The sequence below is a fragment of the Lepisosteus platostomus genome, chromosome 9, assembly GCF_059453375.1.
Source record: "Lepisosteus platostomus isolate fLepPlt1 chromosome 9, fLepPlt1.hap1, whole genome shotgun sequence".
Taxonomy (NCBI): Eukaryota; Metazoa; Chordata; class Actinopteri; order Semionotiformes; family Lepisosteidae; genus Lepisosteus; species Lepisosteus platostomus.
In genome coordinates, this window is record NC_142619.1 from 38768600 (window position 1) to 38793343 (window position 24744).

At 40.8% G+C, this 24744-nt stretch overlaps 1 protein-coding gene across 1 annotated transcript; it reads right to left on the reverse strand.

The window, feature by feature from the left end:
- Positions 1–3722: 3722 nt before the first annotated feature.
- On the reverse strand, positions 3723–24355 carry smo (smoothened, frizzled class receptor). The gene is made up of 12 exons (XM_088644940.1): positions 23430–24355; positions 17772–17977; positions 17118–17327; positions 16296–16468; positions 13290–13509; positions 12526–12649; positions 12213–12305; positions 11654–11762; positions 10644–10829; positions 10068–10216; positions 8035–8169; positions 3723–7255 (listed from the first exon to the last, which is right to left on the reverse strand). The coding sequence occupies exons 1-12, from the start codon at positions 23689–23691 to the stop codon at positions 6660–6662; spliced, it is 2463 nt and encodes an 820-aa protein (XP_088501066.1). The 5' UTR covers positions 23692–24355; the 3' UTR covers positions 3723–6659.
- Positions 24356–24744: the final 389 nt, after the last annotated feature.

The window sequence follows — 24744 nt, forward strand, 5'->3', positions numbered from 1 at the left end:
ATTGGAAATTTGGCCAGGACACCGGGGTTACATCCCTACTCTTTTCGAGAAGCGCCCTGGGATTTTTAATGACCACAGAGAGTCAGGACCTCGGTTTTACGTCTCATCCGAAGGACGGCGCCTGTTTACAGTATAGTGTCCCCATCACAATACTGGGGCATTAGGACCCACATGGACCACAGGGTGAGCGCCCCCTGCTGGCCCCACTAACACCCCTTGCTGCTGAGATTTGATCACTTTCAGAACCACACAGTTCAGAGCCACAAAGTGCTGTCAGTGCCACTTCCTAGACACTTCCTAGCTGTGAACTCTGCCAGACCCGCAGGCTGGGCCCTCCGTTGTCCTCTGAATTCTGCACTTTCTGGGTTGACAGGTGGGGGCATCACTGCAGTAACAAGCTCAGACCCAGTGAGCCACGTTTCATCTCTACAGATTTTTGGGAAAATGCCTTAAGGTATTGTTGATATTGTCTTACTTCCGCACTTTGTCCAGTGCACTCCCCAGACTCCTGACTTGAATTTTTGTCTGTGGCTGGGATTGACAATCCAGCTAACCGCTGCCTCACCATGTCGCCTTTATGACTTTTATGTTTTGATTTATTTGCTGCCTTAAACTTCTTTGAAATCCATCAAAGTTCATTTCAGGCATATCATAAGTGTTTTATAGTCAAATTGGGGAAACTATTCAGACAATATTGATGTTTAATGAATATTTTTAAGTATTGCTGGGTGTTTATAGTTACAATATTTTTACATTAAAATAATATTATGCACATTGTAGCAGGAAACAACAAAAAGTAGCAGTAATTTTAATCATTGTTCAGGGAATACAATAAATACAAGACTATTTTTAACCCTTCCCTCTGTGATGAATTCTTACGTATCTGGCCTTTCATTCAAGACAGAAACTTGACAGCTGTTAAAATTCAACTGCTAATGTGGAGCAGGTCTTCAGGTCTTTGTTCTGAATTGTTAGAATTTGTTACTCTGGCACCCTTTCATTCCTGTAGCTTATTGAGTCCTCTGAAGACACAATATTTATGGTCTGTTTTCATGGACTGTTGTAACCCTTACCTGACAAATATGTTTGCATGACACTCTCTTTTCAAGATGTTTCTAGAAAGCTAGGACCACATTTTGAGCATATATCACTCTGCAACTCACAACTGACAACCCACTGAAGCTCAGCAGGTGTGAGCCTGGTCAGTACCTGGATGGAAGACCTCCTGGGAAAACTTAAGTTGCTGCTGGAAGTGATTAGTGGAGCCAGCAGGGGGTGCTCACACTGTGGTCTGTGTGGATCATAATGCCCCAGTATGGTGATGGGGACACCTACTGTAAAAAGGCACCGTACTTCAGATGAGATGTAAAACCGAGGTCCTGACTCTCTGTGGTCATTAAAAATCCCAGGGCACTTCTTGAAAAGAGTAGGGGTGTAACCCTGGCATCCTGGCCAAATTTCCCATTGGCTTTTACCAGTCATGGACTCCTAATCATTCACCATCTGATGAAGATGGCTTCATCACTCTGTTCTCCTCCCCACAAATAGCTGGTGTGTGATGAGAGTACTGGTGCTCTACGGCTGCTGTCAGGTCATCCAGGTGGATGAGGCACATTGGTAGTGGTGGAGGGGAGTCCCCATTACCTGTAAAGTGCTATATACTGTGTAAGTGTAAGGATTTTTTTTCTTCATAGGGGGAACCTATGGAAAGATGTCTCAAAGCACGTACCCACATTTTTTATTCCCTTGTCTCTGGAAATGTACTACTTCAGAGCAATAATGCCTTTAGGGAAAATTCTGAAGATATTTAAAAATTAAAGTCTGGTCACAAGTCTTTGCCAGCAGCCATATCACCCTGCAACTCACAACTGGCAACCCACTGAAGCTAAGCAGGTGTGAGCCTGGTCAGTACCTGGATGGGAGACCTCCTGGGAAAGACTAAGGTTGCTGCTGGAAGAGGTGTTAGTGGGGCCAGCAGGGGGCGCTCACCCTGTGGTCCATGTGGGTCCTAATGCCCCAGTATAGTGATGGGGACACTATACTGTAAACAGGCGCCGTCCTTCGGATGAGACGTAAAACCGAGGTCCTGACTCTCTGTGGTCATTAAAAATCCCAGGGCGCTTCTCGAAAAGAGTAGGGGTGTACCCCGGTGTCCTGGCCAAATTTCCAAATTTCCTTACTAATCATGGCCTCCTAATAATCCCCCTCTATGAATTGGCTACATTACTCTGCTCTCCTCCCCACTGATAGCTGATGTGTGGTGAGCGTTCTGGCGCACTATGGCTGCCGTCGCATCATCCAGGTGGATGCTGCACATTGGTGGTGGTGGAGGGGAGTCCCCATTACCTGTAAAGCGCTTTGAGTGGAGTGTCCAGAAAAGCGCTATATAAGTGTAAGCAATTATTATTATTATTACAAGTACGAAGCTGATTTTGTGTGCACGTAACCCACTTGTATCAGCATAAAATTACATTAGAGGGAAAAGGGTGAGCCTCAGTGAAAATGCTGAACTAAGGGAAAACTAATTTAATGAATCTGATGTCAAATAGGAACATCTGTGTCTGATGCTTCTTATTACATTTCTCCAGTATAGACTGAATCTGACAAAACTGTCTCTTTATCCAAATGATTTATTCCAGGAAAGTAAATAACATTATTAGTCCAACTTACAAATACATAAAGTTTCCAAAGCTTGTTTTACCTTTACGTTAAATAAATGGGGGTATTTCCAACAGACAAGGCTGCTTCTCCTCCCTTTTTTATAGCCCTCAGGAAATGAAAATTTTGAGTGTTATTACCCAGCTAATTATCAGTTTACTGTAGGTATCAATCGGCTGCAAAATCACTTCAGAATTTTTCAGTTCTTTATCAATACAAACTTAAAAGAAAATCACCTCTGCTCTGGGTATTTCAAAAGATGGTGAAAAGCTGCCATCTCACTCAGAAATACAGTTGATTAAGCAATTGTCTTCAACAGCTATTTTCAGAACAATCTGTTTCAATCCGAAAAACCTTAAATCATCAAATTCAAGACCCTTAAAATGTTTTGTTGTCCTAATAGAAAATACTTTAGAAATTATCTGAAATGAAAATACCAGCATCCTGCAGTTTTCAATGACCCTAAAGGGCTATTCCTGACTTCATTGAACCATTACTTTTCTAATCCGAGCTCAACTGGTCCAACGTTTTAAACACTGAAGATTTAAAGCTGACTGAGACAGGCTGTGAGCATCAGTAACGTCTCAAAGGAGCCAGATGTCACTCCTGAAGATCATGATACCTGACAGCTGGACACCTCTGTGTTAAAACGTGTGCTCCCATTCAGCAGCTGTGTGAGGTAGCCAGAACAGTGCCATGAACCAGGACTCTGTTGGATAGCATCTCTATAGGCAGATACCCGAGACAATTGAGCCTAAACACAGAGTCACACTACGAAGCTGCCCAAGATGTCGGTGACTGAAGACTTTGTGTTAATATTTGAGTTCCAAGATGAGAACAAGAGAACTACTGATCTCTATTGCATTGTCTGGGTCATACTCTTGGTACTTTGCCAGCATGTAACAGTGACCTCTAAGACCAGCTGGATTGTAGCTCTCCAGGATAAGCAATGAGCTACGTGTTCTAGTTAGAACACTTATTCTAGTTCCATAAGTGCAACACTTTGTTCTTCTATGGCTGCAGCTTAATTTTACCGTTTAATAGAAAAAAACAGCAGTGCAAACTAAATTTGGGAATTTTATTTACACATACAAAAATACAACTGATTGATAGCTTTTAAACAATGCTGTGAATTAAAAAAAATCATCTTTAAAAAGATTAATAGAAGACAAAGACTTTAGTAAGAGCAGCAGGTAAGAAACAGATTTGATGTCTCATTTTACATTCTTGAGTAACTGACAGCTTTTATACTCTCCATATCACTTCAAATCAAGACTTTTTACCAGCATACTAAACAGAACAAAAGGCTTGTACTCATGATGGGGATGATAATTTAAGAAACACTGACATTGCATGATTGAATTGTTTCAATCATGTGTGATTGAACTGTTCCTAGAGCAGCTATACTCTTAGCAGTTATATTTCCAATTAAATTTCATGGTTCCTGAATTGTGGACCCAAACTGCTCATCCCATAGACCTGTTTAAGCTCCAACCCCTCTACCCCTCTTCACCTCTGTAGGGTGTCTTTTTTCCAAATACATTATGTACATGTATGAAAAAATGGTTTGTATATAGAAACAGTTCCTTAGGATCCCAAGACAAAATATGACCCCAATTCAATCAGGACAAAGCAAACGACTTGGGGTTTTCTATTTCCAGAAAGACAAATTGCTTGTGCTAATGGTCTAGGATTGTTCACTTCATATGAACTAAAATTGGCTGTAGGACCAGTGGGAAATTTGAGTATAATAATAGCAAGCTTAGCAGACAGACCTACAGTGAAATCATGTGTGGAAACTCCTGATATATACAGTTAATATACTGTAAGGTCCATTAGAGATTTACTTTCGAAGTCTTTATGAGAGATGGAACCTGTTAATCAATGACTATTAGATATAATTTGGGTGAAAAATCACTTATAATTTAAAGAAACATGGGGTGACAAAACATGAAACCCAAAATATGTGATTTCCCATCAGCTTAGGTACTACTGGATGATACCAATGTGTGGCACACTTTAGATTTTGTAGTGTCACAGAAGTACATGCGCTGCAACAGTTTTCTTTGATATAAAATGCAGAGTAATCTGTTTTAATGCCCCATGGCTTTTCCACCTGCAGTAACTAAATGAATTACGGCATCAACCTAACACCAGAAAGCTGTTCATCATGGTGATGGTCATGGCACCAGGCAGGCCTGAGAGGGTCAAGGGACATCTGGGATGATTTAGAAGTGCCCAGTTCGGGACAATTAGAAAAATATAAGTGAACATGGGGATGACACTTGCATGTTAACACCCACTGTGCAGTCCCCAATCTAAGTGTTAGGAAATCAAATACATCACTCACATTTTTAAATCATCAGTTGGACTACTCTACAGCAATGCACATTTTAGTGATTTTTAAAAATAAACTAGTCACCAAAGTGGACAATACCCATTACCATGCTGGTACTCTGTGAGTTGCAAAACAGTAAAGCCGTATAAGACTCTCTCTTGTTTTCACAAAAACAAAAGGCTAAAGGTGATTATCAAACTGGATTTAACCTAGCGAGGTTAATCATCCCAGCTGAAATGAAAACGTAAGTGTTCAAAATGCTCACAGCTGTGCGCTTTCACAGAAGTAGAAAGCATTTTGTCAAAAACACTACCACAACCAAACATAGCTTAAATAACACTATTAGAGTGATGCTGATGTAAACTAGCTGACTATACAATAATTAAAAGCACAGGTGCACATGCGCTAACATACAAAAATAACCCTTTCTCTATCAAATGATACAGATAGAACATTTATATTATACAACATGAAATGGATTACACTGCAAGTTTAAAAACAAATACAAGTCTAAGAGCTGCTGTGCCTCAGTCTTCATTGAGCTCTCAACAAGAGTTAATCTCTCTCCTCTTCCATGGTTGTTATATGATCACTAATGTGGCCTGGCATCAGGCAACTGCCATCACAAAAAAACACAGCTGCATCTCCTGCAGCTCCAGGAAGACCACACAGCGGTACCACGAGCAGTAGCTGTTGAGAAAATGAAATGACCTTGTATTTGTCAGGCATGTTGTCATTGAGCAAACACGAGGAAACCAGCAGGATGGTTTTTTATCTCCTGTCCTATATTGTTCTTCAGAGGCATTTGGTGTATTTACCGAATCAGCTCCACGAGTGTCAGACAGTTCCGGAGAATTCAAAGTCCGACAGCAAGAACACCAAAAATAACGAATTAAAAAAGACACCAATTACGTGCGTGATTATCATCAATTGAAACATCTAAATTAAGATCTAATAAATCTAAACAGAACTCCCCTTCCTGGCTTTTAAAATAAATTGATTTTAAATGTTTTAAAATTGATTATAATCTTTATCGACGTTCTTAAAACAGAACCTTTTTCTTCTTCACTGCACAAAATATAAGAGGCACCATTCTTCAGTCTGCACAATCAAACCGGTAAAAGAACAGCAAAATGGTGTGTGCTATCCAGGGGAAGACGGTTTAGGACATGGTTCCTATTAAACTGTACAAGGTTTCAAGTTGACGTACTCAAAGCAAATTTGGATGACGATGATAATAAAGTCCCTCTAAACCTTAATTATCTAGCCATGTCAAAAAAATTGAACAGATCATCGTCAGAGGAAAGGGCACCACAGCAGCCTTGCTCCTGTTCATATTGCAGAGACCTCAAGTCTGCAATGGGATCCATTTTTGTGAGTTAATACAAATCTACGACTGTACACAACAGTTTGCGGAAAAGCTAGAGGAAACACTTCTGTATTTTCTCAACCTCCTGTCCATGTACTGGACAAGGGGCATATCGTTTTTGGTGTTCAGAACAGGTTTCCTGTGGCTATTTTCCCTTTTTATACAAACTAGAAGACACTGATAACCAGTCATCTGAGAGTATAATGATTTACCCTTCTTCGTGGGCCCATAGGGCATAAGGTTTATCCAGCACTTCTTGCTTTCAAGCTGTACAACAATAGTTAAGTTTTTCTGTCAGAAGTCTGAGTCTGCATCCATTAGTTCTGCATCCATGAGGTTAGTCCTGGAGTGGATGGGAGCCAGGCCTGCCCTCCTGCCCGGAGTTCTTGGCGCGCAGGACGCGGCCCCGGAGCCCATTGGGATGGGCCCCACCTCCCCAGTGGAATGGCGGAGCACTCCGTTGCCCTGCCTCGGAGGGAGGCGGAGGAGACCGCTCCCGGCAAAGCCAGGGTCGTCCTGTGGCCCGGGCCCGGCGATGAGGCTGAGAGCGGCGTGCCGGCGGTACTCCGCGGAGGAGGCAGGGTATCTCTCACGGTAAGGCGGAGGAGGCGCAGAGGGCCTGAACTCGGGGAAGGAGCCGGGCAGGAGCTCCTCGTGGTGCTGCTCCCGCCTGTTGGCCACCAGGCTCCTATGTCCGTGGAGCTTGGGGAGGCGGGGGACCGCGCTAGAGGCGTGTTCAGGGTGGTACCCCACGTCGTAAATCTCCTCCATCGGCCCCAGGGGGCGCACCTCTTTCTTCCTCCTCCTCCTCTTCTTCTTCTTTTTGTGCAGCTCTGGGGGAATCTCAGCCTCCACTATCCAGAGCTGGTTTTTGTTGTCATCGGGGGGTACTGTACAAAAGACAGCAGGGGCGTTAGTTACAGGACGGGTTCCTCAGACACGCTGCTCCGCCAGGGTAACAGGGGAGCCGTCACTCCCTGTGGGGAACGAGCAATAGTCCAAGGGAGAGGAAAGCCTACAGTACTACACCCTACTCATAAAATACTTAGATTCCCAACTTTAAACCTTAAAGAAAGGTTAGGAAAATCTAACCTTAAGCATTCTTAAGAAGCTTCAACTGCACCATTTGTCCCCAGATCACAAGAGGAAGATTTATTTAGAAGGGTTATTGGTGACTCTAATGGTGTCCAGCCCAACATAGAATCTAGAAATTCATTTTATGATCTTTTATGATCAGCCCTGAGAGCAGAGACACCCAAAGCAAGGCCCAGGGTGGCTATTCAATCCCCAATGCCTTGGTGAAAGACTCTTTTAAAGTGGGGTAATTATAAAGGGTGATGTATCTAGCTTAAGCGTTCATCAGCCTTTAATGAGCCATGTCATGAAAGCTCTGGCAGTTTCACCCAGGATAACCTTGTCAATCTCAATGGAGTCTATGCAAATACTCTGGGTATTCCTGCATACATAGACATCATCCAAAAGTAACTTCTGAGATTTCTTACACAGGCATTAAAACAGAAATAAAATATGTTTGCCGCATTAAAATGGTTTTAGGCTTTTCTTTAGCTTTTTCTTCTTCTCTAAAAACTGCACTGGAGCAACAAGCTCTGAAAGTCCTCCAGTAGGCACGTTTCATCAGGCCTGTCCAGGGTACCACACGCTCTCTGACCTGGTGTGCCCGTGGGGGTTACGGAGATGTCCTGAGGCAGGATGGCGCCTCTCCTGGCCACCATTTTGGTAACATGCTGGGCCCAGGCGGAAGACATGTCTACTGATGGCTCATTTAAGTCAAAGTTAATACCAGCTGGGGACACAAAAGAACAAAAAAATCAGCATGCTTTTTGTCTTATTCCAAGTTTGTAGCTTTTACTTGCATCTACTGTTGGTGAGTGGATTTGGTGGTTATGAATCTGTGGCTGTTATGCCTTTAATTTTAGCAAGCCATCATAAATATTTCACAAACATATTTAAAAGATATGAACATTTTACAAAATATAACTTGATTTTGTATAGTACTTGTGAAAACTGTCTGGAATGTAAGGTATAAAAGTCACTTCTTTTCATCAGAAGTGAATAATATGAACTGACTTTCAGTAATTGAATAATTAAAATGTCTAACCAGGTGATAAAGCATGTTATGTGAGTCTTGATGTGCAGGAGTTCATGGCCTCATGAAAGTATGTTTTCATGCTGAACATTGGTTCCTTAAATTCCTAGATAACGATGAAAAGAAGGTGCAACATTTTGCATTTGAGCTCTTTAAAACTGTAAGAAGGTGAGGAGCTGTTAAAGCAAATTCTATTCCATTCCACACAGGTATATAAATGTTATTTCCTGTCCCCAGATGTACACCCAGAGCTCAAGCCACATAATATCTCTTCTGCAAGCTCTCTCTTTGATTCTCCTTGATCTCTCCTCATCAATGACCAATGACTGGAACCAGGAGTTATCCTAAACCCAATGGCACAAAACGTCACCTGAGCAAATTGGTAAGATCAAACCTTTGCGTTTAATTCATACAGTTAGAAAAATGTTTAGAACAGTTTTCACTATAACTCACACAAAAATGCTGTTTTGGTTCTACAGCATGCTTCTGTTCACTGTGTGGACAATACTTCTATGCACCAGCATATTAAACTGTTTGTTACTGAAGTCCAAGCTCTGCTGCACTCCATACTACATTACATAGGAATGTCTCATTGGTAAAGGGTCTAAAAATAAAAGTGAGAACTCTATTAGAGATGGTGGCCCTGTGGTTCTACTATGAAAGAGCTGCTCCAGGTTCTCGCTCGTAATCCAAGATCCCTTGATGGCTATTCTGATAATACACACTACTCAGAGCTTATTCTCATACATAAGGTCCTCTGAGGCTCTATTAATAACCCAGGAGCCACAGGAGGTGCAGATATCAATACCTGTACCGTATCATAGCTGTCCCACAAGACAAGGTGCTCACGCTATTTTTTAATTGTCAGGCAGCCTTCAACTATTTTCAGTTCTGCGCTTAATAAAATCACCTAGATGCACATGACCCAGATGTTCCTGACCCACTCCACTCTTTCCCTCAAACATCCAAACCAAGTCTTCCTGTGCTTTTCTCTATTTTGAGTACTTCATCATAATACCCGTCAGGGAATCTGTAGGTAGAATAGGAGGATCCTTATGCATAACTGTGAATCCAACAGAACGCGGGAGTAGCACAGGAACAATCCAAAAGACGAAATCCAGTCGATTAGGGAGGCAAAGAGTCCGGTAACGAGAGAAATCCAAAAGACAATCCAAAAACGAAATCCAAAAGGCGTGGTCAAAAGGCAGGAGCAAAGATCTGGTACCAGGAGATCAGTCAAAAGGCTTAGAAACACACACAGGAGAATACTACAAGAGGCTTCTCAAAAGTGAGCATGGGTAGGTGTGTGAGATGAGTTTAAATACTGAAAGGAAAGGGATGTGGTTGGATAATTGGTTCAGGAGTGAGAATTTGTGGAATGTGATGGGTTCAATTAGGAATGAGATTGTGAAACAGTGGTTTTGGGAATGTAACGCCATTTGCAAGGGATAGTGTGGGGCGTGACAATACCCCCAACACACAAGGGATCCGGAAAATGAGCAGTGCTCGTGACCGGGCTGAAGACAAGGTAACGGAAAGCCTGAAGAAGAGAGTTGTGCTCCTCAGGTGCCAGCGGGAACTGCGGCAACTCTTACCCACAGGGCCGTCGTGAGACACTGTGTGCATGCTGAAGGACAGCTCCTTCTCGGGGTTCTGTAGCAGCTCCTTGCGTTTGGAGAAGGCCTTGGCGATCATTTTGCTTTTCTTAATCCTCTTGGGCTCATCGTCGCTCCGACCAATGATCCTTCAGCACAGAAGACAGCAGTTGAAGACAACACTCACTGCAGCAGCAAACATTTAACATTTGCAGTTGTTTTAAATTAAATTTTACACGGAGTGCTCTTTAGGAACATTAAAAATGAGTACAATAAGTACAATGCCAAATACTTGGGTCAAATAATTTTCCACAAAACCTATTAAACTGCATAATATTAACTTAAATATACTATATATTTTGGATTATTTTGTCCTGTTTTTATCGTTTCTACAATGTAGGGATTTATGGGGTTTTTTCAAGTTGCAAATAATGTTGTAACCAGAGCCAAGTGTTAAACAAGAACAGTGAAACACGAAGTGAGGTGTCGAGAAATCAATAAGGCCAAGGAGAGAAGACTGGAAAAGATCACAAGAGGTGGCTGCCAGCCAAGTGTGGTGAAGACACTGTGGGTTACCTGCACCAGGTACGCTTCCAGATGAGCACTGTGGCCTTGGTCCACACCCAGGTGCTCATGGAGATGCCCGTGCCAAACATGGCAAAGAGGTTGATCTTCTCCACTAGCAGACTCGGCCTGTTCTTGATGGCACATTCTGGAATAGGCTTATTAGTCTGGACAGCGATTGTCACATTTGCTTCACACCTGGAAAGGGAGGGAAAACACCGAAAATATTATTCCTTTCATTGAATACAATCAAGATCTACCCTGCTTCAGTACTGGGACTCACTCTTTGCTCCCCACCCAAAACAAAAGTGTGAGAAAAAAAATGTTTATATTCTCAATTGTGAGAGCTAATTGGCACATATGGTACAATTTGAAAGCATCTTTGGAAGACAGATTGTGGTAGTTCTACATTCTTGTCTGTCTGCTTGTTTCAGGAACATTTAGAAGGGAAAATAAAGCAGAATAGGCTAGGCTGAGTGCATTGAAATTATTTGCTTCAAAGGAAGTAATTTTCACTTTCTATGATGCTAATTTTGTTGGAGAAAAGCAGATGTCCAAACCCCTGTGAAATAGGAAGCATAGGTTTCAGGGTACTTTTCCCCTGTGAGCAGGGAATATGTTTTTCATCTTCCCTGACTGAATGAAAAGGAGCTTTTCTCAACAGGAGCTTGAAAAAGTGGAAAAAAAACTCACAATAAGGCTTATTGAGGGAGTGAGATTTAGATGGCTGTCAAAACCAGAATTCAGTCCTGCTAGAACTCAAGGGATTTTTTGGCAACCAGCCTTTTAGCACAAAATAAATAAACAGCTGAATAAATTGAGCCGCATGAATAGTTCCATAAGCATGTACTATGGTGGTTTTTGAATTGCATGATTAGTGTTGCCATAGCAACATCTTCTGGTGAGACAGGCGACTCCAAAAGTTAAAGGACTGCATGAAAGGCAAAACTGCTGATATGAAACCTGATTTTTTTTATTACACCTTAATTAATTCTGAACTTAAGAGCTGAAAGAAAACTCACAAGACATATTCTCTGAAACTACGCTCCCATTCCTCCTGGTTGAAGAAGTCATAGAAATGGCAGCCAAATGTTATAAAAACAAAACCAAAGGCAAGGAATCCAAATATACCTGATGAGACAAAAACAGAACTTAAGTACAGACCAAGTAGCTGCTGCAGCATCACAAAACAATTGACCTGCACTAGATCTGCAGACTTCAGACTTTCTCTGGCTGTGATTGATGTTCTACAGTAATTCACATTTCAAGACTTTGCATCAATGTGAGATGAAGATGAATTGCCACCCAACAGCTTGCTTGTCCTGAGCCAAATTACACTGTAACATTTTTTTTCCTGGCAAGAGGAGAGTATAATTAATGCTGAATGGAAATATCCTGTAGAGAATGAATAAATGTTAAGTTACTCATTCCAAGACATCTGAATTAATCTCTGTGCATCAGATTAAAATAAACATACTCACATAAACATATTCAACACATGCAGTCCAGCATTTAAATCTACTAACTCCTCCATTTATAAGGTGTTTGCTAGAGGTGACACCAATGAGAAGAAGTGCTTACCCAGCCTGACCATGGTCTCATTGATTTTGCTGGCTGCCTTTTCACTCAGAAGTCCTGGGTGGTTACTCTTGATCGAGAACAGTGTCATCACACCTTGAAAGAAGATGATCAGTTACATAAATCAAAGGACTCAGAGCTGCTGCAAAAAGAGTCTTGCCTAGTGTTTCTGCACTGGGGTGCCTGATAATTAAAATGTACCTATCTTTTTAAGTACCTATTTTTAAAAAAACGTGAAACGCACCAACTGTAATTTGCAAGACTTGAGTCAGTTTCCCAATAATGATGTTTAGCAAAATGTCACATTGAAACTCACCTCGTATGAGAAAGTAGCCGCCAATAAGGAGGACAAGGCCTATAGGTGCCAAGACAAACCCAGCTCTGTAGCGGTAGTTCTTGTAGCCGACAAAACAGATTCCACTGACTGAGTCTCCATCCACCTGCACACACAGAAAGGCATCTGAAGCACAGCTACAGTCCATAACTGACTCGGTCTCTTGACTGTCTCTTAAACTCCTGGATTTACATCGGGTACTTTCTGGATATTATAACATGTATCTTCAGCCAAGCCAATGGTCAATCATCCCAAGCTCTATTCAAAACCCCCAGGGACTTGCTTTTCCACTGCCTCAATCTTTGAGGAACACCCACTTCTGGAGTGTTGGTTTTCAGGAGATGCTTAAAAATCACAAGCTTCTTAACCTGCCTGAGATTTACTGAAATCGCTGTTTGCTATTATCTCGGTGCTTGCATGTTTCTCAGTCTTTAAGTGTGAAGCACTTATAGTCCAAGGAAATCTGACACAAAAAAATCATCTACACTGTTACGCCTCAACAGCGCCGTCAGAAATGACCCTTTCACCGCAGAAAGGGATTGCCTTTACCAGTGAACTGTACCGGAGGGCAGGATGAGACAATGAGAAGTTGTGAGGTGAGGATTTTTTTTAAAATAAAATATGAGGAAAAGTCACAGTGATAACAAGGTTGAATGTAGATCTTAAACATTACGAAGCCAAATGGCCAACATTACACACAAGAAAGACACACTAGCTGAATTTCATGGATCTCAAAAAGTCGATACCTGTGCAATGGCTAATATGGCCACAGTGAGCACAAAAGGGATGGACCATGTGATCAGGTGGAAGTAGGAGGTTTTGCCGGTGAGGGGCTGGTAAGTGGTGCCCAGCGCTTTGAAGGAGGTGTGCCAGGCGTAGGTGAGCATGACGAACCAGATGACCCCTGACATCAGGGAGTAGTACACGATCACAAAGATGATCACACATGACAGCGTCTCTGTGGAACTGAGAGCAAACAGGCAGGTTCACACTCCGCGGCCAGAGAAGAGCGTTACAGCACCAACAGCTTGACACCACAATGTAAGGATGTCTGTAAGGGAGAGGAGCACATTGAATGGAAAGTAATGAAATTATTCCAGAGTTTGTTTTTCACTGTTGATTTTGAAATTTCCATTAGGTTGACAGTGGCAATGCCTTTTGATGATTTTTAACCACCTTTGAAACCCCTATAGCCTTTTGCCTAAAGCTACAGAATCATAGGAGATACATTTACCAACTCTGACACTTTCTTTAACATCATTCTGTACAACAATACCCACACAGCCAAGAAACTCCCTCCTTAGCAATATGTCTGTTGGTTGTCTATTCTCACTTCCATTTTTTACTCAGCTGTACATAAAGAAAGAGTCTCTTATGGAGAGATTAAATACAATACTTAATAAATCTGGCACGACACTGACATCACACTGACTGGCTGAAGGAAGTGAACCTTCTTAGTGTCGAGCAGAGACGACTGCAAGGGGATCAGATCCTTATTATAAGTAAAAATCCTCAAAGTTGCTGAAAAAGGCAACACAGAAAATGTCTTCCGAAATGAACAATGAAACACAAACCAGAGGACACACATGGGCCACTACGGGGTAGTACATTTTAAAACTGAGAGCAGGGGGCACTTCTTTATCAACAGGGTTATGAGCATATGGCACAAACTACGTAGCCATGTTGATAAAACTGATACCCTGGCGTCTTTCAGGAAACAACTGGAATTGATCCTTGGATTAACTAACTGCTAATTACTAACGACCAAACAACCTAGATAAGCCGAAGGACCTCTTCTCTGTTACAAGATTCTCATGTTTTTATGGCACGTTAAAGTAATGTAATAATTTGTGAACACCTTCATATAAATGACTGAGAGTGTTAACTAAAGGATGTGAATGTAAAAGAACTAATTGAAGTGCAACATGCCGATGTGAAGGTACAGTTGCGATGTGCTAAAAAATTACATTTGATTTTTCTTTAAAAAGATCTCTAAGCTCTAGTTTCTACCAGGCACTCCAGTTTTCTCACCCAGTCCAACAACATGCTGTCTGAGTTAATCTATGTCTCTGACTTTTTCCCTGACGTGTATGTGTGTGTATAAGCTCCTATACCTGCTCGTCTGCAAACTCACTTAGCCTAGATGAAGACGTGGAGCTGTCAGACTGCCAAGGAAAGGAGCTTTGAGCTTTTTGTAGACAGAAAAGACTGCATTTAATTCAGGATCCAGTAAGATTAGTACTCCAAAAACAACAATCATGCCCACTACTTTCCTAAAAAAAGAAACAAAGCTTACCAATTATTCTGCTTTGTGCCAGGGCGTACACTAGAGCACAAAACTCCTTGGTTTACATTTTAATCAAAGAGCACAGGACTGCACTCTCATCTTTTCTGTCCTTAAAGCCAAAACCACTGTTCACTACAGTTATATGCATATATATATTTATAGTTTTGTTTTCTGTTTCAAATGATTTCACAGTGCTTTACACACAAGAGGGGATGCACTTCACCCGCCACCGAAGTGTAGCTCCCACTGGGGTGACATCCAGAAGCCCCGTGACACCGCAGATCACATAGAGAAGGGGGAAATTTAAAGAAGGCCACAATGCGCAGTCCCAGATTAGAATTCAGCCAGGATTCCAGGGCAAACACTACTACTCTTACAAGCAGTGCCATCTTTAACGACCTTGGATTGATATCACATCTGAAGGGTGAAACATCACACAGCAGTGTTCCAGCAGGGTGACCTCGAACCCTTGTTTTGAAAATTGTGGTCCAGAACAAAGGTACATGGTGGTAACTTTAAAGTGAACATAGTAAAGTTTAAAAATGGGTATTCTTCTCAACATTATTGACTTTTATGTTTTTTACACAGTGAAGCTCTTGCATTAATTAATAAAGAATTGTGTGACAACAATTAAATATATAAGCCACAGACCTGGAAAGTCACCAGTGCCTTTCAAGTGATTAGAAAATGGGGTATAGATTTTATCATGATGGAACAAATCTGCTGACTTCTGTTCATGAAAGCGTGTGTTTTTATTTCCCTGTACCTATCAATCTTCAGTTAACTTTCACATTTCTTTTCCTTGGCTGCAAAGCAAGACCAACCCGCCAGTGCAATATTAAAGAAACGATACTGATGCAGATATTTTGCCTGACAGGAGACGAGAAACGCATGCTATCAGTTTCAGAATTCACCTCTAACGCAAACAATGGATTTTAAGATACATTGAAATAACCTTAAATAATTGTATTTTGTAATATATATTTCAGAAGAATGTACTTGGTTGATTACTTAAAATTAATATAAAAGGTATGTCAATGATCTTTCTGACTTATAACAAAAAGGATACGACCAGAACATCTGTCATGGAAAAAAATAAGGATATAAATCACAATTACTGGTTTTCTCTCTTTAAATTTTCCATTACAAAATGTAGCTGAATTTAGTTATTGGTCATTTTTGGAATCTTATTGCTAAGTATTTGTTTTGGGGAGACTTGTTATTATTCAATTGAATCTTTGTTTCAGTGGCCAATGAATAAAACCTGAGGTGAGAAGACCCCACTAGCACATCAGAATGAGAAAGAATAAATCAAACATCCCAGGATGTCAGGTACTGTCAGGCCTGAAGGGCCCTTTGAGCAGATCAAAATGATAAAGAAAGACAGCAGAAGTTTGAAGAATAATATTATAAATAAAACAATGTAGCACCTCCAATGCCTAGGACTCAGATGTACAACACTTACGTCGGCTCCCCAAGTCTCATGGTGTCATCACTTTTACACACGATCTCCTTGCGGGCTCCATCCATAAACTGTGCCAGCCAGCCAATGCTGCCTATGAAGAAACAGGCATTGACGTAGAACAGAATCACAGCAGGATAGCGGTTCGAGTTCTTCCAGTCAGCTACGAAGGTGGCCTGATGGAAGAAAAGAGGGACTGAATGAGAAACAGCACAGAAGGGCACACAGTATTTGTGGCTAAGCTGTGTTTCATAACCAGTTCACACTGTCAGATACCAGTATCTAATATATTTGGAGTTCTATCAAGAACATCATCTCTTTTAAATTACTCGTGATGGTAGATGTCTAAGAGTACTCTTACAATCTTTATCTTGCCCGGATTTGTTAATGTCACATTCCTACAGGGCAATGTTCCTACTCCCCCTAGTGGGGTATCTGTTTTTTGTCCAGAAGGAAGAGCGGCACCTTCTGGTACACGTGCACTGGGTGAAACCTGCCTTGTTTCACCCCGATATACCAATACGGGTGTCTCGCTTTTATGAAAAAATTAAAAATAAGTCTCCCGCTGGGGAATTCTTTTGGAAAGTACCGTGGCAGAACCAAGCTCGCAGATTATAAATTAGATGGAAATCTACCAAAGGAATTCTGGAACAATTGAATCATCTAAATGAAGCTTGAGTTTTCAGACTCCGTCTGATTATTGCGTCAGATTCATTGCTGAACTTATGCCTTCCACTGCTGTTTTTACCATCAAGCACCCCGGGATGCCCTGCTTGGAGAGAGCTTTCCGAAAGCGGCCCCGCCGCTGAGGGGCACGCCGCTCACCAGAGTGAAGAAGGTGCAGAACAGCGTGATGGAGCCGAAGACGGCGATGTAGACGTGCATGTCGCTGTGCTCCTCATCGGTGAACAGCGGGTTATTGCACTGGATGCCACAGCCCTCCACATCTTCGTACCAGCTGGCTGGGTTGTCCGTCTTCACCAGCGGGGACTCGCAGTGCCCAGAGGTGTTGAATTTGATCTTCTGAACTTCATTCTGCCGGGACGAACCAGAGCAGCTCTCGGTTAGCCACAAACCACACATCTGGCTGCACCACCCTCCCGTATTTCTGTTAGCCTCTGAACGTCTAGAGCCCATTCAAACCACCTGGAGACCGTGATGGCGTACAGCATGTCTATCTGTTAAAAGTTATAAGAGGAGGAAAGGCTCATCTGAACCCCTGAGCAAAGATGAGCTCTGGGGTAACATCCATCTCTCCAAACGTCAATTGGAGATACAAATATGCCCAGCTAGGAACATCCAGAGCACAACACCAAACGTTTAACGTTTTCACCGCCAAGGAGACCAGATACATTTAAAAAACAAGCAAAATACTAAGCTATAGTTAAACAGAACTCTGCAACGGTATTGATGACCCTGCCTAAAATATTACAATATTACAGCTCATGGACACTGAAATTACAAATCCACACACTCCACCTGGCAGCCCACGGGGAACCTGTCGATGGTGCACTTGAGGAAATCCGGCCAGCCCCTCTCCCGCTCCACTATGGCACAGGGGCTCCTGGTAGCCTGGCACAGGCTCTGGCTCGGCAGCTCCACCTTCCCATTGTCACACTTGGGCATGTACACTGCACACAGCAGGGGCTGGATCACCGCCCAGCACCGGGGGGCGTTCCGCAGACCTGGCGCAGGGAGGGAGAGATGGGAAAGTCACACACCACCGCTGCACACAAGACGAGCACACAGACTGCCGCCGAAAGTCCGGCGGGAGAAAAGGACGGATCGCCAAACAGGCGCCCAGTGATAACACTGCCCCACTTAAAACTGTTCACACGTTTTCCAAAACACACATCTCTGCTTTTCACCTGTTCTGTCCTGAAAAACAAATAAAAACAGGAACGAACAAGGCCATACTCCTGTATCAATGCTCACAGCTTTCAAAAAAGGATACAAGACAATTGTCATTTTTTTAACAGTGGTTTTCTGCCTCATTGTTCAGCTCAGGCAAGACCAATGGTGTCAAATCTTGTTCATATCGACCTGGAATTACTAGAAAAGTAATTCCTAAAACCTGTGGTGAGCAGAGCAAACCCAGTGATATACATGTTTAATAATGCTTACAGGTTCCATATTGAAAATATTGGTTCTACTATACAACTGACCAGGACCAGAACTTTCTAACTTTAATTCATAGAAACCCTATAAACTGATGTCTCTTTAAACTTCATACACTAATTTCTATTTGAGAACTAGTACCTTCTATGTGGGGGGAAGGATTATTATTACACCAACATCTGTTTCAATGACTGCTATTATCAAAAGAGAATTTTCAAATGTGTTTATATATATGTAATAACTATATAGGTGATAAGACAACATTATTGCCATACAAAAAAGCCATTTTTGAGTGCACTGATTGGAGGATGGATGATATAAAATGCCTTCTATTTTAGAAGAATGCAAAACCAGTAATGTTCTAATTCAAAACCAGTAAAGCATTATAATTATAACTCACCTAGAGTGAGCATCTGCTTGAATGCTCATTACACTGTTTCATTGAGATGAAAGGATTTTCTTTTAAACCACACCCAGGAACATCAAGAGTTAATCCTGATCTGCATCTACAAAACACTTGCAAGCATTCAAATGTGGACTCTATCAAAATCCCATTTGGGAAGTGCATTTGTACAGGGATTCGGAGGTACTTTCCATATCTCTGAAGCAGTTTAGAAGTTATTTTGCCTTCAGCTTTTGTCTCACGCCTTAGTTTTCAAAAACAAAAACAAACTATAAACACAGTTTTGTCTCAGTTTTAGATGCACTTCCAGAACGTTTGCATGTTTTCTCAGATAAGTTTATTTCACTGTGGATTCTGAAGAGGTACTTCATTGGCTTTGTGGAGGATCAGAACCCCTCATACTGTACTTATCTCTGTTCAAGACTAAAGGGGTTTCAGAGCAGCAAATTGTACATACTATTCCAGAAGAAATCTTGTACATTTTGCAATATTAATATTTCACAAATGATACCAAAATCAAAATCAGTACTAGGCACGAAGAAACAATTAAATAAGCTAAAGACAAAATCATAACTGCAGACCAACATGACTCACGTATTATCAAAGTTTAATATATGAGAAAGGAAATAGGAGCCAAAAGGGTCTGAACACAAGAGAAATTAAACTCAAAGATGTGTCACTTTACATAGTATTGTTCTATTGGCAGAGTTAAACCAGTGTTGAATTTTCCTAAAGAAATGCACTTTTTTAGGATCAACGGTGACACCTGAACTAAATAGCACCAGTGGAAATTCAATTCAATTTAAGAAACGGAACCAACTCGCCTTCATTATTACTAATGTCCCACACGGTAAAAAGCTGAAAAGGAGCTGCTGCTTACAATGACGTATACAACTTTTTTAGCTACACCGTATATCACTACGAAAAAAAAATAATGTCATATAATAATAAATGTCATATAATAATTAAATCATAATAAATAATAATAATTAAATTATATACATGTAATATAAAAACTAAATGTCATATAATAATAGCGCTAGTAATACGCAAAATGTTGTGATGCATTTATGATAGCCCATCCCTATTAATATGCTTGGATAGATGTTTACAGATGTTTTTTTGTAAGGATCGTAAACGAGTCATTTTCCACCCCCATAATGATGACTGGCAGGGTGGTCGGATGTATTTTATTTCCAAGGTAACTATTGGTTAATAAACTAGCATGGCAAAGAGAAAGGTAACGGCCTCACAGAAATATTGAGTGGATATGCATGAGTACTTTGAGAAAATAACGAGAGAACTTAATAAGGTGCAACCTCAGCATATAATACCTAGACAATCATTATCACTTTGATAATTGATCGTTATCATGATCAATAAAATAACCAACACGTCTGATGCATATTCACCTTAAATATAATCATCTGTTAAATTGAAAGAGAACACAACATGTAAAAAACAAGATTGCATCTTGCACTACAGAACCGTAATTCTGCTCCTACTGATACCAATTGCAAAATTAGTATGTACTGTATTCGTCTTTCATTAATTCAATCTTTTTTTTTTTAGTTTCCGGATAAACATAACGCATATATTTCTCCGCTTTATGTTATGGGGTAAAAGTTTTATTTATTCAAAAATATTATTGTTGATATTAGTTTAAGTTATTAAACTTCAAAGTTTAAGTTACTGAACTGCAAGTGTGATTAATGAATGTGGTTTATTGAATAAGGTTAAAACTATCAAAAAGCTACGCAGTTTGTAATTTTGAAAATGTTTTAACCTTGAATGCTTTAGTAGGTGAAAAAGGTTTCGATGCAGATTTTAAAAATATTTTTACTTTTATTTTAAAACATAGGTAGGTGTATATGTACTTTGTACTTTTTTTTTAGTATCCAGTACCAGACGTACCATGGAAGCCATTGGATAACCAAGCAATGCTAACCACGGCACCACTGTGCCACACAAGCATAAAAGCATGCTTTCCTTAATATAGATTATTTCACATTACATCACTGAACATGGCGTGAAAGGCAATATGCAGAAGTAACGGACGTGTGTACTACATTTTCATGAACTACATAACTGGTGTAGGATTTGTTTTACAAATACTAATATATTGATACACTACTGAAAACCAGATACAGGTCGTTTGGAAATAATGTTAAAGTAGGTGTATTTACATTTACTCACCAAGTTGAGACCTGGCGAGACCAACTGCCATTCATTCAACTCGGTGACGCTCACCTGTCCACGATCTTCTCGGTCTTTGAAGGTGACTTTGGAGTCGATCATGAACAGCCCGAGTTGAATGAAAGATAATTGGCCGGTGTGACCAGTGGGTGTCACTGAACAGAGGTGAATATAATCGTGAAAATTGATCCCCTGTTTACAGTACATATGGTTATAAAGGGACAGAGAAGCTAGAAGACCAGAAGACAGAAAGAGAACACATTACACAAGTACTTGCATTTTTGTAGAAACACAATCGTGAAGCTTCACCAATTTACAATGGGATTACATCAGTCCAGTTGGTCGAGTTTATGAAACCAGTCCAACTATTTATGAATCTACCATAAGCACAACACACCAAAGCGGTCTGGATTCCTTGGTCTGTCTTAATGCCGAATCCCGTGAACTGCCGATCTAGATTTTACACAAACGGTACAATCCACACAAAGCCTGGTCTCAGGGATTTGCCGTCATAATGCAAACGCAGGTAACTGCAAAAGAATTAAAAAATATTAAGATGTGCATTTTGACGGAGTACCTTCTAGGTAGCAAAACACGAATTTGTTAAAAATAAAAAAATATAAACGGATTTTCATGAAGGTATTTTTCAAGAAACACAAAGTGGGAGAGATGGGTTGAATCTTATGCAACACATCTCTATAAAATTAGATAAGGAGCTGATATGTATCCAGTATCTGAATTAATGTCTGATTCCCACATTTTACCATCTACTGCATTTAGTCTACAATCCTATAAAAGACGCAGAGACTGTCGAGCATCTTTGTAAAATAAAAGTTATTTTTTGTCCTTAACCGAAAAAGTAGCAACATCTGTGACTTTAAATCTCTATTCATTGCGCTGGCTACCGCTACAAGTTTCTTCTCAAATCAGAAGACTGTTAACGACACCATGACGCCCACTCAACTTAGTTTAGAACACGCATGACCCTAGAAATAATGGAAGCATGTTTTTTAACCATTTCCATTTCGGAGTATACTGACAATGGCAACGACGTATTTCGAAATAACCGTTGACAGCTTGCTGATGAGCGTTGTTTTGACTTAGTGGGTTAATGAGAAATGTTCAACTATATAACCGTGTGATTCAACCTTCACTGGCTATACAAATAAAGATTGTATCTGGTAATATGGAAGCCACTTATGAGTTCGTGGGTCACAGTGATTCAAAAACGCGCAGTGTAGGTTCATTAGCCCGAAACGGGTTTAACGCGGCGCCACAGCAAGTGCGTGTACTTGCTGAAAGGGATTCCAACGCAGTGACGCCACTCCTCAAACTCCAGTTTATAAATACTGAACTGTATAAGGATGGATGAAATCCACGCATGTGAATCATTATCTGTCCCACACACGTCGATGTAGAGACACTTCTGCCGCAACTGTTCAAGCGACACACATTCTGTGTTTTCAGAGTTGCCTGCGAACTCTGTAACAACGACGGGAACACGGCAGTTATGTTGTTACGAATTATTACTCATTTATTTGGTTGATGCTTTAATTCAAAACATTTCACTTTAGCGCCCAATTCTACAGCTGTGCGGTTTACTGGAACTATCGGAGTAGGATCCCTTGGTTAGGCGTAAATCAACAAGTGCCCTGCTTGGATTTTACTTGGCATCTTTCCCGTTCTTCATCACTATTATCACCTGTTAGATTTCTCGGAGCGGAGCAGGCCCTTTGAACTGATGATCAATTAATTTTGCAAAAGTGATCAAATGCGACAGCGATCTCAATCCAGTGCATTTTTAAGCAATACGTTTTAAAAAATAATTTTAACCAATCTGTTAGAAGTGTATGCGAGTATCAAAGTGGGCAAATTGATTATTTTTTTTTAATCCAATATGTTTGACAGCGGTGCAAAGCGCAGTATTCTGGAGAATCTGGCCCACTCATCCACCAGTGTCAGAAGATACGGCTCTGAAATGTGTACAGATATTCTTCCGCACAATACCACCTCCCTAGACAAAGCCCATTGACAGCATCAGTTACTTGAAAGCAGCATGATGACGAGCGTTAGTGAGTCTCTGCAGTGCAGGTACACTTAGCAGTATCCACTGCAACAACGAAAGTTTTAAAAGTTTGGCCATTATTAATTGACCTGGGGTTAATTGAATATATAGCTTAACAAGTGGGGCGTACATGGGGAAATGCGCCTTTATTAGTACTTTATAATAATAAGTAGCAATTTACATTAATGTAATTGGTCTAGAATTGTCCATCAAATCGCACTTTTTAAGAACGACTTGTCGACTTTAAGATTCACCCACAAAATAAGCAGGTGGGCGTTTTTTTTAAAAAAAAGGTAAAGGTACTTCATCCTGAGTGAATCCACTTCTCAAACATAAAGGTAAACGCATCCCTTACCGGACCATAAGGCTAGTTTCTCCAGGGCTTCTTCTTGAGAGCTCGAGTCCTCTGCCAGAATCACAGAAGTGTAACTGTACGGCAATGGCGAGCCCAGGCATGTGTTGTATTTTAGAGCTTCACAGGTTGATGTTTTCTTACAGTAATCGTTAAATCCGGTGTCATTTTTCTGTGCTGTTCCCAAATGGGACAGCAAGAAGTAGGCACCCCAAACCCAAAGCATCCCAAATCTTTCAACAAAGGAATATCCTCGGGAAGACATCTTGAAAAGAGAAGCCGAGCAAGGTCCGTGTATCCGCGATAATCAAGACTTTCCCTTTTGCAGTAGCTTTCAATTCCTTGAAAATCGCAAGAAATAAAAGTTAAAACGATAACAGGGTTGTTTAATTAATCCAGAGAAATGCATTTTAAATGGCCATTGACGTAAATTCCGATTTTCTTACAGCTTCGTCTCACTTTCTATTAGTTCTAAGCCAGTCTTCATCATTTCTTATCAGTCTTCTTTTTTACCTCCAGATTCTCTTTATAAACGAGTTCAGGGTTTAGTACAAAACCCGGAGGAAAAACTTCGCGTTCTGATTTTGTTTCCGCAAACCATTTAACGGCGTTTCAAACACACATACAGGGGATATTCACCATCCCCCAACTTTTTGGGAAAGAAAAAAACTTTTGACATGAAAAAAAAAACCCTGAAACAGTGTAATCTGATCCCGTAGACGGTTCAGCTCCTTCCTCCCGTCTTGTGAGCCGCTTAAGTTTTTTTTTTTTACATTTTGTTGCGACAATTATCCATCTAGTTTGAAAACTTCGGGGAGCCCTACATTACTCTTGTGATAGCGGTGAAAGTTTGGCCTTTGTTTTTTCCTCTCGAGGCAGTGTCTGATTCCCTTTTTTTCCCTTCGTCTCTGGAATGCACATGGAGGAGCCACAGAAACAAAAAACCCTCCCCATCCCCCTTCATGGGGCAGGAATGTGCTATAGGGATACCAAAAACAATCACCGCTTTAACATGAATGACAAGCGTTTGTTTGTCCATACGCATTTTCCCGATTTATTTCTGTGTTTTCATTTTTTTGGCAGCTTTCTTTTAAAATAATGCTATTTATCTATTTATAGTATATCTGTTCTTTTTGTGGAACTCCAGTCTCTTCTCTTAAATAACTTACACACAATATAGTATATCCATAATAATACATGTTAAAAAAAGCTATGATGAACGTTTAGCTTACACAATGATAAATATGCTATTGTCAGTCCATGAACTGCAAGGTCAAAATTCCCAGAAATGCAAATTGGCATTGCTGTAGAGTGACCA

Bases quoted from the DNA above. Each gene is read 5' to 3' on its own strand.
- smo (XM_088644940.1), bottom strand. From the start codon at position 23,691: ATGTCTTCCCGAGGATATTCCTTTGTTGAAAGATTTGGGATGCTTTGG. The intron at 17,978-23,429 runs GTAAGGGATGCG...TCCCTGCGCCAG, and splicing joins GAAACTAGCCTTATGGTCCG to GTCTGCGGAACGCCCCCCGG. The intron at 10,217-10,643 runs GTAACCCACAGT...TCTGTGCTGAAG, and splicing joins TGGAAGCGTACCTGGTGCAG to GATCATTGGTCGGAGCGACG.